Source organism: Alternaria hordeiaustralica (genome assembly GCF_023758085.1).
Source record: "Alternaria hordeiaustralica strain BMP 2776 chromosome Unknown scaffold_3, whole genome shotgun sequence".
Taxonomy (NCBI): Eukaryota; Fungi; Ascomycota; class Dothideomycetes; order Pleosporales; family Pleosporaceae; genus Alternaria; species Alternaria hordeiaustralica.
The window spans coordinates 14,562-30,855 of record NW_026056775.1 but is presented as its reverse complement, the minus strand read 5'-3'; the positions used below and the strand labels follow the sequence as shown (position 1 = coordinate 30,855).

The 16,294-nt window shown below is 53.6% G+C and overlaps 8 protein-coding genes across 8 annotated transcripts; 3 read left to right on the top strand and 5 right to left on the bottom strand.

The window, feature by feature from the left end:
- Nucleotides 1–48: 48 nt before the first annotated feature.
- On the bottom strand, nt 49–4,196 carry J4E84_002193 (uncharacterized protein; the record flags this gene model as incomplete). Its single annotated transcript, XM_049384821.1, has 6 exons — nt 49–1,587; nt 1,641–1,666; nt 1,713–1,906; nt 1,954–2,814; nt 3,745–4,086; nt 4,156–4,196. The coding sequence occupies 6 exons, from the start codon at nt 4,194–4,196 to the stop codon at nt 49–51; spliced, it is 3,003 nt and encodes a 1,000-aa protein (XP_049246844.1).
- A 702-nt stretch (nt 4,197–4,898) lies between these two features.
- On the bottom strand, nt 4,899–5,644 carry J4E84_002192 (uncharacterized protein; the record flags this gene model as incomplete). The annotated part of the gene is made up of 4 exons (XM_049384820.1): nt 4,899–4,935; nt 4,989–5,245; nt 5,297–5,575; nt 5,630–5,644. The coding sequence occupies 4 exons, from the start codon at nt 5,642–5,644 to the stop codon at nt 4,899–4,901; spliced, it is 588 nt and encodes a 195-aa protein (XP_049246843.1).
- Nucleotides 5,645–6,021: 377 nt separating this feature from the next.
- Nucleotides 6,022–8,207, top strand: J4E84_002191 (uncharacterized protein; the record flags this gene model as incomplete). The annotated part of the gene is made up of 2 exons (XM_049384819.1): nt 6,022–6,728; nt 6,782–8,207. The coding sequence occupies 2 exons, from the start codon at nt 6,022–6,024 to the stop codon at nt 8,205–8,207; spliced, it is 2,133 nt and encodes a 710-aa protein (XP_049246842.1).
- Nucleotides 8,208–8,572: 365 nt separating this feature from the next.
- On the top strand, nt 8,573–9,175 carry J4E84_002190 (uncharacterized protein; the record flags this gene model as incomplete). The annotated part of the gene is made up of 1 exon (XM_049384818.1): nt 8,573–9,175. The coding sequence occupies one exon, from the start codon at nt 8,573–8,575 to the stop codon at nt 9,173–9,175; it is 603 nt and encodes a 200-aa protein (XP_049246841.1).
- Nucleotides 9,176–9,295: 120 nt separating this feature from the next.
- On the bottom strand, nt 9,296–10,091 carry J4E84_002189 (uncharacterized protein; the record flags this gene model as incomplete). Its single annotated transcript, XM_049384817.1, has 2 exons — nt 9,296–9,780; nt 9,887–10,091. 2 exons carry the CDS (start codon nt 10,089–10,091, stop codon nt 9,296–9,298), a joined length of 690 nt encoding a protein of 229 aa, XP_049246840.1.
- Nucleotides 10,092–11,440: 1,349 nt separating this feature from the next.
- Nucleotides 11,441–12,130, bottom strand: J4E84_002188 (uncharacterized protein; the record flags this gene model as incomplete). Its single annotated transcript, XM_049384816.1, has 1 exon — nt 11,441–12,130. The coding sequence occupies one exon, from the start codon at nt 12,128–12,130 to the stop codon at nt 11,441–11,443; it is 690 nt and encodes a 229-aa protein (XP_049246839.1).
- Nucleotides 12,131–12,635: 505 nt separating this feature from the next.
- Nucleotides 12,636–14,418, bottom strand: J4E84_002187 (uncharacterized protein; the record flags this gene model as incomplete). The annotated part of the gene is made up of 3 exons (XM_049384815.1): nt 12,636–12,933; nt 13,300–14,070; nt 14,129–14,418. The coding sequence occupies 3 exons, from the start codon at nt 14,416–14,418 to the stop codon at nt 12,636–12,638; spliced, it is 1,359 nt and encodes a 452-aa protein (XP_049246838.1).
- Nucleotides 14,419–14,814: 396 nt separating this feature from the next.
- Nucleotides 14,815–16,290, top strand: J4E84_002186 (uncharacterized protein; the record flags this gene model as incomplete). The annotated part of the gene is made up of 1 exon (XM_049384814.1): nt 14,815–16,290. One exon carries the CDS (start codon nt 14,815–14,817, stop codon nt 16,288–16,290), a length of 1,476 nt encoding a protein of 491 aa, XP_049246837.1.
- Nucleotides 16,291–16,294: the final 4 nt, after the last annotated feature.

The window sequence follows — 16,294 nt, the reverse complement described above, 5'->3', positions numbered from 1 at the left end:
GTCCCATATTCTCATGTATATCTAAGCGCATCACATCTTCCCACTAAGTCACGCATACCCATTCGCACCAAGCCACTCCCTAACAACCCCCGCATCCCTCTCAGCATAAGCCGCATAACTCCTAATCGTATCATCCACAACCTCAAGCCCCTTATTATACCCCCTAGTATCCTTGCCCTTGAAGAACTCCTGAATCTCATCCGCCACCTTACTATCCGTAAACTTATTCAACCCAAACCTGAGGAACCTCTCCAGCACAACAGGGTTACCAGCAAGCGCAGGATGCACCTTGGAGTCCCAGTTATCGCGAATGTAGTGCCAGACCTCCGGGCGGACCTTTGAGTTGTTGGCGAGGGCAATGGTGGAGCTGTGCTTGTCTTGCATGGCGACGGCGTCGGAGAAGACAAAGTCCATGACTTGCTTTGCGAGGTCCGGGGTTTGGACGCGGCCGAGGGAGCCGAGGCAGATTTCTTTGCCGTCAATGGACGTGGTGTGGAGGTACTCGTTTTGGACGGCTTTGAGGGCTGGTTCGCCGCGGTTCTTGATGGCGGTGGCGAAGACGGCGCGGCGGAGGGAGGGGTGGATGGCCTTGCTGTCTCCATTGATGTAGGCGTCGAAACGCTTGAGTGCCTCGTCGACGGTGGCTTTGTGGCCGACGATGCCGGCGGAGAGGATGAGGCTGGCGCGAAGTTGGCCGACGAGGTAGTTCTCGCCATCCTTGAACTCCCAGCCGACCTTTTCGACTGCTGGCGTGATGAGCTTGAGGTGGTACTTCCTCAGTCCCTCGCTGATATCTTCACTGCCGGAGAAGACGCTGCGGACGTTGCCAATGTTGGTCAGAATCTGAGACCATACAAGGTAGTCAGACTCGTCCTGGAAGCGCTCTGCCAGTGCGAGGAGACCAGCGGTGGAGCCGTAACCTGCCACCGCGTTGGCGTAGGCGTCACCAACGAGGCCAATCTTGTCTTGCACGGTGAGCTGATCGCGGTCCTCTCCGAGCTTCTTCAGGCGGTCCGCAGGGTAGTTGGTGCGATAGAAGCCAGTGAGGTCCTTGTTGAGCAGGTAGAAGCTGTCGCTGACGTTGCGGATTGTGTCTTCCTTCTGTGTCATAGCAGTGGTCTCGTGAACAGACGCGCTGGAAGCTGACTCGCCAGAGTGGAGGCCAAGCGGAATCCACCAGGTAGTTTGATCCTCTTCGGGCTTGACGTTACCCGCAAGGAGGAAGCGCTGTTGACGCAGTCCAATCTGACCGGGCTCTTCAGCTACGGTGACGACTGGGAAACCGATCCTGCGAACCCAGAGGTCCATGAAGGTGTTGACGTTTTGACCAGACGCCTTGCTCAGGGCAGACCACAGGTCGTTGGTAGTGGCGTTGGAGTACTGGTGGGCCTTGAGATAGTCGGCAACGCCCTGCAGGAAGACCTTCTCGCCAAGGTGAGCGCTCAGCATGCGGATGACTGAGGAACCCTTGAGGTAGGAGATATGGTCAAAGATCTGGTCGACCTCGAGACCGTCGTATACGGGTACTTCAATGGGATGCGATGTACGTAGCGCGTCAAGGGCGAAAGCTTGTTGGACGGATTCAGTCTAGAGAAATAGTCAATAGGCTGGTAGTAGATACCTCGAGATTTGTGACGTACGACAAACTGTCCCCAGACGTTCCATTCTAGTGGGAGTTAGCAGAGTCCTGTCATAGTGGTGATTTGACGTACCTGGGTATAGATGATCAATTGCAAGCCATCCGACCCATGTCGCGAAACCCTCGTTGAGCCAGAGCTCGCTCCACCAGTCCATGGTGACCAGGTTACCGAACCACTGATGGGCAAGTTCGTGAGCAACAACGTAAGCGACCCTGTTGCGGTAGCTGTCGGCAGATGTAGCGGGATCGAAGAGTACGGCAGTAGTTCTAGGTATGTTAACATAAAGTCCAGCCTATTCAAGCACTTGACGCACCTGTAGGTAATAAGACCCCAGTTCTCCATAGCTCCGTGTGAGAACTCGTGAACAGCCAGAAGATCGACCTTGGGAAGCGGGTAATCAATCTGGAAGACCTCGGAGAAGTAGTCGACAATCTTGTGGCAGTTGTCCAGAGCAAAACGACCCTGCTCCTTCAGACCACGGGTAGTGTAGACCCTGACGGGAATGTTCTTTCCGTTGTACTTGCGCTCGGTGAAAGCCTCGACGTACTCAAAGTCACCAATCGCCCACGCCAGCAGGTACGTAGACATGATGGGCGATCGCTCGAAGACGACAGTGTGGAAGCCGTCCCGCTTGCTGGGCTTGATCTCCTTCTCGGGCATGTTGCTGAGGGCGACCTGGTCCTTGGGCACTTCGAGCTCGACATCGAAGGTGGCTTTCAGGTTGGGCTCGTCGAAGCAGGGGAAGGCGCGGCGGGCGTCGCAGGCCTCGAATTGGGTGCTGAACATGTAGTGGAACTCATCGTCCTTTGCGACGGAAGCGGGGACGTCGCCCTTGGGCTTGTACTTGGAGCGGTAGAAGCCAGCCATGATGTTGTTGACGAAGCCCTCGAACTTGATCTCCAGTTGAGCCTCGCCGGTGTAGCTGATCTTCTCGCCAAAATCGAGGGTGACCTGTTGCCTCTTCTCATCGTATGAGATGTCCTTTGCTGACAGTGTCTTCTCGCCGGCCTTCAACTCGGCGGTTTGGAGCTTGAGCTGATGTGCGTTGAGGACGAGGGTGCTGAAGCCATCGTCCTTTGTGATTCTGGTGGTGATGTTGACGGTGCCCTTGTAGGCAAACTTGCCGCCGAATTCGAGGTCGTGGAGGGAGAGGGCGTAGTGCGAGGGTTTGGCCCTGCATGTGTCAGCGTAGCCATATGAAAGAGAGATTAACTAACCACGCGGGGAGAACATCGCGATCTGAAGCCATGTTGACGAAACTGCTGGTGACTTCGCTCTGGCAGAACCTCTTTTGTGCTGCAAACGTGTTTGTGTTTGCTACGGCAAGCCTCGGTCTTAGGCGTAGTTGGGTGCGTGGGGCAGAATCAAGCTCTCTAGCTGCAGAAGAGAAGCTTCTAGAGCGGGTGAGGTGGGTCGGTGAAAGTAAGTAGCGTTGAGCAGACTGCGTGATAGAGAAAGCAGAATACAGACGCGTCGAAGGATTAGCTCTACACCTCAATTGTCGAGAGCAGAGTCTCGCGGAAGTCAGTAGAGTAGCCAGAGTGAAGGTCCGCGGGGGAGGCGGCCAGGGAACGTGAAGGGAACAGGCTTGAGCAAAAGAGGAAAGAGGGGTGTCTATGTTTCAATTGGACTGGCATGAGATGATGCGTGTAGGCTTAGAGGGGAAGGTGCGCGTGCGGCACGCCGAAGCGCCCCACCTAGGCTGAATCCCTGCGTTCGGCTTTTGCGCGGGGTCTTGGGTGCATTTATCTAGATGCAGATGCGACGATGCTGGGACGGCATTTCATCTTGCTGTTCTTTTATGTGTGCGTTGTGATGGTTGAAGCGCGTTGTCCCCCGAGGTCTGCAGTGCCCTCCTCTCTCCATCTGCTCGAAGCATGTGTATCACGCACAAGCTGATGAATATCAATCCTGAAAGTGGTATGCCATTGACGCCTGCAAATGCTTCAGTATACGCCCAGCCATGCGATAGTATCCTTTCCACCACGCCTACCAGCCACAAACGCCTCGCACTCCTCTACATTGCAGACCCGCACCCCCAGATCCCCAATCCACCCCCTCCATTCAAACCCTAATCAAAACATCCAAACATTGTATCCTCCACTCCTTCTTCCCCAACAACCCCTTAACCCACTCATAACCCTGCCCTTCACTCCCCTGTCCTAATCCCACCCTCCCCCTAACCCCCTCAACCGCCCCCCTCACCACCGCCTTGGCCGTATGATTCGCCGCCTGCGCCAGCACACCCGCCGTCTCCGCAACCGTGCCATTCAGCGCCAGCTCCGCGCTATCGGACAGCGGCGCATCGAACCACGGGGTGTGGAAGTCGAAGAGGGCGACGACGAGGATGAAGAGGAGGAGCGAGCAGTACACGCATGGCCGGTTTAGGAAGTAGGTTGCTGAGATGAAGAGGACGAGGTAGACGGGGGAGGCGTGCGTTCGTAATCTGTGGGGGAGGTGTTAGGGAGGGGATGCGCGTGGAGTGGGAGGGAGATGGGGGTGGGTGGGTGCTTACAAGAAGAACAGGACGGGGATCCAGCTGCGGAGGCAGAACATGGCGGGTTGGTGGGTTGTGGGTGTGACGGTGGTTGTGTGTAGGTAGGGAGCCTCGCGTGCGCACGCTGCAGCCCTAATGGCCCTGACGTATGTTTGGTGTCGTGTGAGGCGCGCACTTTACGGCGATAACTGAGGCGGAGGCGATAATCGTCGACGGGCGGACGTGAACGCGCTGACTAATGCGATAAGTCGGCGAGGCGAATGGGCAACGTGAAAACAGCGAGCGGACGAAGAAATAGCAAAAGGGTTTATTAGGATAACAAAGTATCAAAGGTAAGAGGGCTGACGGCTGCGAGATGCATGGATGGTGCGGAGTCCTGGCCGCCGAATTAGCGTCCGCTGATTGGCAGTGCGCCTCCAGGCAAGCATTCGGCTCCCCTTGATGCCTCGAGGCTGCAGTCGGTGGCGCACATGCATGCACTGCTTTTCTCCTGTCTCAGCCTTATCGCTTGCATATTCCATACAGTCCTCTGACCATCTCACGTCTATTCATTTCAAGGTATCTTCCTACATGCCCATCCACCCGTCGTGTGATGTCGTCCAACTCGTCCAACGCCCAACCAGCCAACTATCAGAGGCTGCCTCCTTCCATAAAAATGCCACAAAACGCCCACCTAACACAATCATGCCCAGATACGAAGCAGAGTAGGACCGAACTCGGCCGCCAACAGCAGAAGGGAGCAGCGTCCATGCGCGCGCGGTCTATACGGGCAGATTGAACTTCTTGCCTTGGATAACCCTGGATGTTCAATTAGCATGTTGATGCGCCTTCAACGGCGGTTGGGGACGTACTTGGTGTAGTAAATGTAGAAGAAATCAGAGTACAGGATCGTCTGGATGATGCCGGCAATCACTGCGATCGGGTCGTAGAACTTGGGCACCTCGAAGAAGTAGCGGTAGATCCAATTGGGGATGTACAGCGCCCGGTACGCACCCAGCGCGAACAGGTAATGTGTCGTGATCGTTTCCGCCTCGCCGGTCCTTTGCAGCATGAAGAGCTGGGGCAGAATGGCGACTGATTCCAGCCAGATGGAGAAAGCCCAGAGAATCTATTTCAGTCAGCACCTTCCTCTTCCATTACAAGTCCTGCTGCTACCCACCTCAGAGAACGTGTATTTGTACGGAAACAGTATCGCCAACACCGCGCTCGCTCCCAGCAGATATTGCACCTTGAACGTGTCGAGATTGGGGTCGTGCGTCGGCTTGTAGTCGTTGAGCATGAGGTAGACGGTGTAGGCGGATGTGCTGATGAAGATGATTTTGAAAATGGTATTGTAGAGCGACTTGGGTTCGTAGAAGGTCCACAGCAGGTCGACGTAACGCGTGAGATAGACCATCAAATAGAGGAATTGTGACTTGAACGAAATGCCAGACGCGCTCTGTGCTGTGTCAGTATATGCGGCGCATTACGTGTGCAACTCAGATTGACGTACGCTCGACACCTTCATCTTATGCAGCAGAATCAGGATGGATAGCAGGTGGGACAAATCCCCTAAGCCGTGTTAGCACATCATACTCAAAGCATCATTTGGTGTCGCGAGGCCTACCCAGCAGTCGGAAGAGGTTCATCATGGCGGTGCGTAGGTCGCTGGTCGCGGCGAAAGGAGCGGCAGTGGTTTGGCGACGTGAGGCGTGGTGGGCGGTGGTTGTTGAGTGCCTGACATAAAAGACACGTTCCGCCAGCTGCTTCACGTAGGGATGGAGCTGTGGAGCCTTGCACGCCAAGACAGGCCCCTGCCGCCAACGTCATCCCGATCGCCGCTACTTCCCGCAGCAGTTCGCACCACTGTCGCCATACACTCACCACTTTCACCAGCAGGAAGACATGGCTTATCTTCTTGGGTGGAAGGATATCCTCAGGCCGATCCGCGATGGTTACCGCCATCTGTTTCCCACCCCGGACACGGGACCTACACCGGAAGAGAGACGCCATCAGCGCGCATTAGATCGACTGAAGGGCTTCGCCTACTTCGATACCTTTGATCAATTGGAATCGTGGACCGAGGCTGACTCTGACCCTCTACAAAGAGCCAATACGCCGTTGTTGCGAGCCACCGGTGGAGTTCCGACCGACGACTACAAAACTGGTGTTCTATTGATTCATGACTACTCTGGCAACTACCATGACTACGAAAGCGTGCAGGCCATCGGTGTGGACAAGGAACTCTACTCGTGTGAATATCTCCAGTTTGTTGATACTTTTGTCTACTTCTCTCATAAGCTGGTCTGTGTGCCCCCACCATCATGGACGAATACGCTCCACAGAAACGGTGTGGAAGCGCTGGGCACCTTCTTGATTGAACCGCAAACTGAAGGCTCGGAACGCCTGTTGAAGCATGCGACAGAAGAGTCTGGGGAGATGAAGTTTCCCATGGCGAAGAAGTTGGCCTCCATTGCAACACACTTCGGCTTTGATGGCTGGCTCGTAAACATCGAGAAGCCGTTTCCAAGCGACGTGTGGGATCCAGAGGTCCTTGAAGCGTTTCTACGCCAGCTCAGGGCCGAGCTAGGAGTTGATAAACGGCTCATATGGTAACAATCTCACATCCGCTACCACCCATGACTGACACATGACTCTATCCCAGGTATGATGCGCTCACCACTTCCAACAAAATATCATACGAGAACGCGCTGACCAGCTCCAACCTCAAATTTGCCGACGCGTGCGAAAACCTACTCACCAATTATTGCTGGACGGATATTCATGTTTCTGAATCAATGAAGCTCGCACAGTACGCTGGCTTTCATGGCCCTTTCGCCAAAGGCAAGAAGAAGAGTATCTACTTTGGCGTGGATGTCTGGGCACAGAACAAGTCTAGTTTTACCCACCCTCGCGTCACATATCCTGAATATGGGGGCGGTGGTACAAACACTGGGGTCGCATTGGCCAGACTCTCGGATACGGGTCTATCGGTTGGCATCTTTGCACCAGCATGGTCGTTCGAGCATTTTCCAGGCCATGAGCGGGACGTCGTACGCACCGTCTGGGAAGGTACTTCACTACCAGAGGGCATTGAGTGCACCTGCGGAGACTGCACATCGCGTCATCCACCAAACAAAGAGCTTCCAATCCTACATACAGCCAAAGAGCGCGTGGCAGGCTCAGAACACTTCTTCTACACCAACTTCACCCGCGCATTCTCTCCACACGATGACGACACAAAACAACTATTCAACAACAGCGACACGCACTCACAACTGGGCTCGCAATCCATCCTCCCGCGTCCAGCCAGCCTCTCTCTCAAAAGCGAAGACGTCACACTCTCGCACCATATAGAACACTCTCACAACCGCAACGTCCTAGTCATCTCCTTCATCTCCTTCGTCCCACAACAGCCAACCGAAGACTTTGACGTAGAAGTCTTCCTTCCCCTCTCCAAACTCGACATGCCAGCCGATGGGTCCTTACAACTCTTAATGGTACTAGACAGCTACGAAGATCCTAGACCACCGGAAATGGAGGACATGACGGTTTTTTTGTACTTCAAATCGGGTAGAACGATGCATTATCACACGTTGCATCATTCGCGAGAGCCGATCCGGTTGCTGGATGATATACCTGGAGCGAGGATAGAAGAGCTGGGTATACAGGTTAAGGGTCCGTTGATGGGAAGTTTACGTGGGCCTGTGAGGTTGGTGGGTTTCAAGGAGATTTGTATCTCGCCGAGTTCTAATTTACCGGAGAGTTCTTCTCTTAGGATCAAGGAAGTACGGGTTGAAAAGCGCGGTGAAGGGGAGAACAAGCATGTCAGGCTGTGCTGGGACTACGAGGATGCAGAAAACGGCAAGTCCAGAATTACGGATATGCCATGGAGCGACATCACCGGCCCGTTCGCGCACTTTACAATTCGAAGTAAAGGACTGCTTCTGGCGAAGGCGCATGCATTTGAGCACATTCTCAACGAGAAGTTCGTGGAGCGGTATATTGGGCAAGAAATTGAGATTGAAGTCACGGGCATTGGCTTCGACGGGCGGACACTTGCGGAGACAAAGGTCACATTGGGGCTGTAACATGGTTGAATCCACTTCCTCCCACGGTACTGCGGTGACGCAGAATAGACGAACCACTCACGACAGGGTGGGTGGTGGAGGTCATGACAATGCTACCTTTTTATCTATCGGGAGGTATGGTGTTGGTGGGTTACGAAGCTACCCAACGCGTTGGTTGATGTCAATTTCATCCACATCTTCCCATGGTACTGTGGCGACGCGGAGCAGACGAGCCACTCGCAACCTCCGACATTCACATCACACCTACTCAAAATCAAGAATCCGTCTCAGACGCGCCAACCTAGCGCGAAGGCTGAGGTAGCGTACTAGAGGTATATGAACCTCCGTTCGCTACCTTCTCCCATTGAGCCCAACACTCCTCCACCATGCAAGCCCCACAGAAAGACCAATCATCCCCTTCCAAAACGGCAATGGAAGCCCCCCAACAACGCCCCGATTCGTTGACGATGGATATCAACGCCCTTAGGATCGAGTGCGAATTATATCTCAACAGCTTCCCGGGGAGATCGAACCTAGCCCCAAACACAGGGATCAGCGGTTGCATAGCAGAGTTTCTGGAAGGAAAGTTTGACGACAATGACGAGGCCTTAAAGATAATCACCAAAATGGTTTCGTATCGCAACACCTTAACCAGATCAGCAACAAAACTGTTAACCCTCGCGGGGATATTCAAGCCCAACGGATTAGACTGCGCAGACTTCGACTTTGAAACTTTCCAAGAATCGCAGGATTACAAGAATAAGAGGGGCAAATACGAACATGCCTTCAGGCAGGTTGCGAGATTTGATAGGGTCTTTTTTCCTCCTCCGGATGACGAGGAAGGGAGGCCGTGGGTTAAGCCTGTTCAGTATGTCGCTGCGGCGCTGATGCTGGATGATAATATCGACTCGAGCGAAGAGATTGCGGATGCGGTGCAACGGATTACATCGAGTATGTACATGAGCCTCTTCATTCTGCAATGGCGCTAACGACAATATGTACATAGGCTACCTGAAGTCCTTACTTCACAAAGATGAAAAGGAAGCCAACAACTCTACGGCCCAAAACGAGGCGCCCGAAAGTCTCCCAGCACCCAAGTACGCGCACTCTCAACCCGAGTACACCGCCGGTCCAGGGCTAACGTACTTGAAGCTAGAATCATAAATCGCCTTGGTAAAGACGGGATCACTAGTCTTGTAACCCCCCGGAAAGCTAACACCACTCGGCGTCGCACTGCCACCCCCAGTAACCTTGACCTGGAAGCAACTGACATACGGCTGCGGGTTATTCGCACCAGCATGCAGCGCGATCGCCTCGGCACGGACCAAGTAGTCCCCGCTCGCAATATTCTTGGGCACGGTAAAGGCGCGCTTTCCGCAGTTCGCGTTGAGGATCTCGGTGCCCCAGGACGCTGTTGTACCCGTGTATCCGTCTTCAGCGACTTTGAAGAAGGAACCCGAGGTGGCGGTTTTGGCGTCCGCGACTTTAGCCATGTAGACGAAGACGGGGCCGTAGTGGTTGCCGCCGATGGCGGGTTGGGAGCACGAGCGTGCGTTGGGTTGGGCGTGCATTTCTACGGTTAGGGAACTGCCGGCTGTGGGGGTTTTTGTTAGTATTTCATACAGTTACACATCATCATATCCCCATCACATGTTGTCTTGCTGGGCAAAGGATTCTGAAATGAACTCGAGGGAGCTTACCAGCGACTTCGCAAACCCCAGATGTAGAAGCTGGGCCGCGTCCGCAGAACATATCGGGAGAGGTCAGACTGGTGATGGGGCTGTTGTCCTTGACAGTTCGCACACATGTGCCAGCCTTGTCTTCGCTGCCGACCCAAAGTTCTTGCCAGGTCGAGTGAGCCGAGACGGTCGCTGCCGCAGCGAGGAAAACGGTGGCGTACTTCATCTTTGAATTGTGGGCGGGATGAGATGGCAGAAAGCGCAAAGAGGGTAGGATGATTCGTATCGAGTCTTCCCTTCGACCACAGGCACTACTCTCAGTATTTATTCACCACTTTCAATTCTTTTGGTCATGCACGCACCGTAGCACACTTCACCACAGCAATCTAACAGCGACGTTTAACATCCACCCGGGCCGCTGTACCTACTCCTCCCTCGTCATCTCCGCACCCCGTTCGTGGCCTCCACCCACCTATCTTCTTCCATTTTCGCCCCGACCACTTAGATAGATTAACATCGCCAGCATCAAGCTTTCCTTGGCACCTGTCGGGTAGCGCGTGCCCCGTCAAGCCGTCAGCACTCAATTTGCACGACACACGCTCATTCGCCGGGATGGGGGAAAGCGGAGGCGGCGAGTGTAGATGGAGGAGATTTTGAACTTGCATGCGGGCCATGTCGCCCCCAGGTTTCAGCGTTTTACCTGATTGGGCACGGCATTGGTGGTTTGGTACCGATGTCACATGGCGCAATGGGGGCGGGCTTTTGGGTTTCGGACTGCAACGGTGGTGCTTGGCTATATGGAGGTTGTATATTATGTGCGTCATGGTGGTCACTGGGGCGGCTGCGTTTGGTCGGCGCGAGGCTTTCATGTAAGCGTTGGCATCTAACCTGTTCCAAGGTGTGGTGTCTTTGGGCTCTGGCGTAAAGCTGTCGATTGTTTGTGCCTGAGCTGTCAGGTGCGTCTCGAAAGGTCGTTGTGATGATCCTCTTATGTTCCTGATCGAGGATGCCGATCTTTCGGCAATTTGGGCCTGGAGCCGGTCCCCAGGCTAGTCGGTATTTAATTCGAAACGGTGTAAAAACGCTAGAACATCCATCATTGGTTTTGAGCGTGTCAATACCCACAGCTGTTTTCTTCCTTTTCGCCATGAGTTTGTTTAAAGAAATGAGTAACGAAGGCCAATGGCGGAGAAAGAGGGTGGACGGGCATGGGCCTGAGCGTCGACTCCTCCGTGCAAGTTCTTCTCGACTGCGATCTCAGTAGATTGAGTATTGTTTAATCTTGGTCTGGGCGTAGGATAGCGTAGTGCATGCGAGGCGGCCCCAACCCGGATTCTTTCACGCCTCTTCCGTGGTGGCATAATCGAGATTGCTTCAGATTGGCAACGTAGGAAGTGTTTGGCATCGCAACCATATCGGAATCGACGCCAGTGGTATCCTCGTCACGCACGACGCAGAGTTTACCAGGCTTTCTTCGACGCCTTTCCCGTGCGTAGTCGTAGATGCCGATCCGCTGGTTCTTCTGGTTCTTCTCGAAGGAAGGAAGACGTCTGGTGTGCTATCGCCGCTCAGAGTCTAAGCACCTTCTACCTTGACGTTCTTCTCCTTCTTGCCGAAGTAGTTCGCCAGAGTATTCTTCTGCGCCGGCTTCTCCTCCTTCTTCCCATCTATTTTCTTCTTCGCTTCCCCTACACCCATCAGCTTCTTAAACTCTTCCCATTCACTCTTCCCCACAATCCCCCCACTGGCCTCCTTGTGACCCCTCGCAAAGCTCTCCCCAAGCCGTTTTCTCAACTCTCCGTCGCCTGCGACGATGCCTTCCAGCTTCTTGATGATGTCGACCTTCTCCTCCCCTTCGCGCGCTCTCGCGCATTTTGCAACGCGGCACGAGAAGTTGACTTTGTCGGGGAGGTAGCCCTCGTTTGCGCACATGACGATTTCTAGTTTGTTGGACTTGAGGGTGCCGGACCAGCGTGTCGCGATCACGGGATGTATTTGCGCGGCGCTTGATATAGTCAGAACGGCGATTGTAGCATCGGCAGAGAACTTCGGGGCTGTGTGAGTGCAGCGTTCGGTCTCCCGTCTGACCTCCATGCTTGCATCTTTCAGCTTGTCGGCTTGCGAGATGTCTCCGGGACTGTTCGCGGAGATGACGGCGTCCCAGGCATCCTGCACATTGTATGCTGCTGATCTACGTGGTGCATTGGCCAAAGCCACGGCATCGTTGATGGACTTCTTAGGATGTTGCTTGAATGTTGCCACCATGTCTGGAAAGGGGGGTTCCCATTTAATGCTGCTTCCGAGATCACCGTGTGTTCCTAATGCTGCTAACCATGATATCTTATCGTGAAGGTCAGGGTGGAGTGGGAGACAGATTGTGTATGTCAGTAGTGCGCTGGTTGCCACAGGTGGGCAGTCGTGTGCAGTCACATAATCGCTTCCTTCCGGGAATCCGCCCTCATCTGCAAAGTGATGGTCTACCACGAGGCATGTGTGGGGTGAGTTGATGACAGGCGGTGTTTTTCGGCTGCCTTGGTCTAGGATGAAAATATAGGAGGGCGACATGGCCGTCAGAGCCTGCTTTGTGCTTTCATCGTGTACATTAGAGCCTTTCGGTGGGAAGTAAACGGATATTAGATCAGACGAGAGACCTAGAGCGGTGAGAGTATGATGAAGCATGGCACCAGAGGAAAGTCCGTCTGCATCCTTGTCGGGTAAAATAACTGTTGGCTTTTGCGCTTCAGCACTGTGGCAGATTAGCACATGATATCTAATCCGTCGAGTGCGTCTTAATGTACCAGTCTCTGATAATCTCTCGCGCGCGTTCAATTTGCTCCTTCCTCGCCGGCCAGACATTCTCTCCCGACTCGTCCTGTCTTGATGGAGTGAGATGATACGCGGGAATCTCAGTCTTCGCCTTCGTCGTCGACTTTGTCTTCTTTGGTTTCGGTGGCGATATATCTTTCTCAGCTTTCCGTTTTGCTGGACTCGACATGATGGTGGATGCGTGGAGTTGCCGGGGTTGGATGAAATTGGCGAGTAGTGGCGATAATCGTGGTGGATACAGACTTAGTGAAGAGAAGTTCGATAATTGCGCCAATCGACAGACGGGAAATCTCATTATACCGTTGCGACAAGGTAGTTGCAGAGCGTAACGAGTGGATGCAAGGGTGAAAGGTAGGAGAGTATCGATGACGTCGTTGACACGCTAGTCTCTTTTTCGCCCAACCTCCCCATCATACTCCAGCACCGCGTCAAGCAGAACCTGTGCTCCCAAAGCGCAATGCTCAGGACTCGTATACTCTTCCGGATTGTGACTTATCCCCCCTTTGCTCGGCACGAATATCATACTTGTCGGACACACCCTGCTGGTCCACGCACTATCGTGTCCGGCTCTACTCTTCATCTGCATAACCTGACCTTCACCTACTAACCCCACTGCTGCCTTCTTCACAGCCTCGATACAATCCGGATGGAACTTCGATTCAGGTAATCCCCACGTACGCTCCACGGAATACGTAGTCGCATTGTCTTCTTCCTTGATGACCTGATCGAATGCGCGTAAGATGGATTCGGAAAGCTGATCGACGAGGTCATCGGTATCGCATCTGACATCCACCACAAATCCTACGCCAGCGGGTATAGTGGCTTGTGAACTTGTGTCACTGCTGATAACACCCACGGTAGCTACACCCAGACCAGTCTGCACAGCGGTATCTCTTACAGCAGTGATGAGCCGTGCAGCTGTTACTAAAGCATCTGCTCTTCCTTCCATGGGCGTTGTGCCTGAATGCCCTTCTCGGCCCGTGACACGAATAGCAAACCATTTCATCCCTTGCACACTCGTCACGATGCCTACCTCTTTTCGTTCGCGCTCGAGAATCGGACCTTGCTCGATGTGTAGTTCGAAATGCGCGGACAGATTGTTCTCGCGGTAATCGCACGGCGTTGGACCAAGGTATCCGGTTTCCTGTAAAGCAGTTGCCATGGATATTTTGTCGGTATCGCGGAGAGCATGGCATGCAGATAGATCCGTGCTACTGTGCGTGCTCCAAACACCGGATGCCATCATTGCGCCGGGAAAACGCGCGCCTTCTTCGTTGGTCCAGTTTATCAAGGCGATGGGATGGTAGGTTTGGATGCTGTTCTCGTGCAGGGTACGGAGGACTTCTAGGGCGGATTGAACGCCTAGGATGCCGTCGTATCTATATTCCCATCAGGCTCTGGTGATTATGATGTTTGCTTGGGTGTTGGTGCGCGTACCTCCCGCCTGCTGGTTGTGTATCCATGTGACTACCCATGCCAATTGGCGCTTTGTTTCCAGCGGTACCTGGGCGTATGGCGAATATGTTTCCCATTTGATCAATTTTGATGTCGCATCCCAGACTCTTGCATTCGCTGACTAGCCAGTCTCGAGCCGCTTTGTCGGAGGGGGTTAAAGTGAGGCGGCACATGCCTGTTGATGGCGCTGGGAGAGCGCCGTAGGAGGTGCATGTTTCTTGTAATGTGCTGTTCAGCCTGTCGCCGTTGATCTTGAAGCGTTTGAAAGGCATTTTAATGCAGATGGAGGCTCTGGTAGTACTAAGACTGGCTTGGAGGGTTACGAACAGTGGGTGGACGCGTCAAGGTCGCGAAAACTAGTTTCGACGTGTCCGCTTGCGAAAAGCGCGTCTTCGTCATCTATGACCAATTTCAATGACTGTGCAGTGTATCTGCATATTTCTCGAGCGCGTTTATACGCGAATAGGCGTCGTGGTTGATAAGAACGAAGACGGGAGGAAGGTGGGGCAGCGCGAAAGAGGGGTCGAGATACGCACCTCACAAACCTGGACTAGCCTTCTTTCCACTACCACGATAACCGCTGAGATGTATCCTCCCGTGATCGTGTATGACTGGGAAGTACATTTCGTGTTATTGTTCTACTCGGAAAAAGATTGAACGAAGCTGCAATGGAGTACGATCTAATCATCATCAATGGGTTGGTAGTGTCCGAAAATGAAGTTCAAGAGTGGGACATCGCTATCAAAGACGAAAAGATTGCAAAGGTAGTTCCAAGAGGAGGTCTAAAAGATGCACAGGCGACAAGGACGATAGATGCTGAAGGCGGCTATGTGATGCCTGGAGGTGTGGACGCTCATGTTCATCTCCAAGAACCTCCACTGTTTGGGAATGGCTCAACAGCAGACAATTACGAGACTGGCAGTCGATCGGCGGTATGCGGTGGTACCACTACCATGGTGACCTTTGCGCCACAAAAGAAGACTGAGGATACTCTTCTCGACACTCTGGTGGCCACCCATGAACGAGCGAAAGACAACTGCTACATCGACTACTCATTCCATATAATCGTCGGCAACCCTTCAGAAAGGGCGCTTTCAGAGTTCAAGACCCTGCGGGAGGAAGGCATATCCTCACTCAAGATCTACATGACCTACGAGGCTCTTCAACTACACGATGGTCAGATCCTAGACATCCTCCTCGAGGCCAGGAAGCAAGGCATAACGACCATGATCCACGCCGAGAACGGACAAGTAATCGATTGGATGACCGCGCAACTCGAGAAGAAGAAGCTATTCGCGCCGAAATACCACGGGTCATCCCATCCTCCTATGGCAGAAACAGAAGCCACCTACCGTGCCATTAGCTTATCAGAGTTCATGGACACTCCCATCCTCATCGTCCACGTATCCACGCCCGCAGCAGCCGCCCACATCAAAGCAGCTCAAGACCGCGGTCTACCCATCTACGCGGAAACCTGCCCACAATACCTCTTCCTCACGAAGCTAGATCTCGATCAACCTGGTTTCGAAGGCGCGAAATGCGTGTGCTCGCCCCCCCCTCGCGAAAGCGAAGCAGACTGCGATGTCATCTGGGAGGGTCTTGCAAACGGTACTTTCACAATCCTTTCTTCCGACCACTGTCCCTTCCGCTATGACGACCCTGAGACGGGTAAGAAGTCTAGCATCAGCGCGGAATACCCTATAGGCCACTTCAAATACATTCCCAACGGCTGCCCTGGTATCGAAACACGCCTTTCACTCACCCTCAGCGCGAACCGGCTCAAGCTCACCAAATTCGTCGAAGTCACATCTGCGAATCCTGCGAAGCTGTACGGTCTCTACCCGAAGAAAGGCGCGCTGATAGAGGGCGAGTCGGATGCTGATATCAATATCTGGTATCCGGATGGCAAAATGGAGGAGTTTGAGCTGACAAATAGTATGCTACATCATGATGTTGACTACACGCCTTTTGAGGGCAGGAAGTTGAAGCAGTGGCCGCGGTGGACGCTGTTGAGAGGGAAGGTGGTTTGGGATAGGGACAATGGGGGGTTGTTGGGAGAGAAGGGATATGGAAGGTTCACGAAGAGGGATACGAGTAGTCTTGCGAAGCCGATGAGGGAGGGGGAGTGGGTGTTGCCGTTGTAGGTGT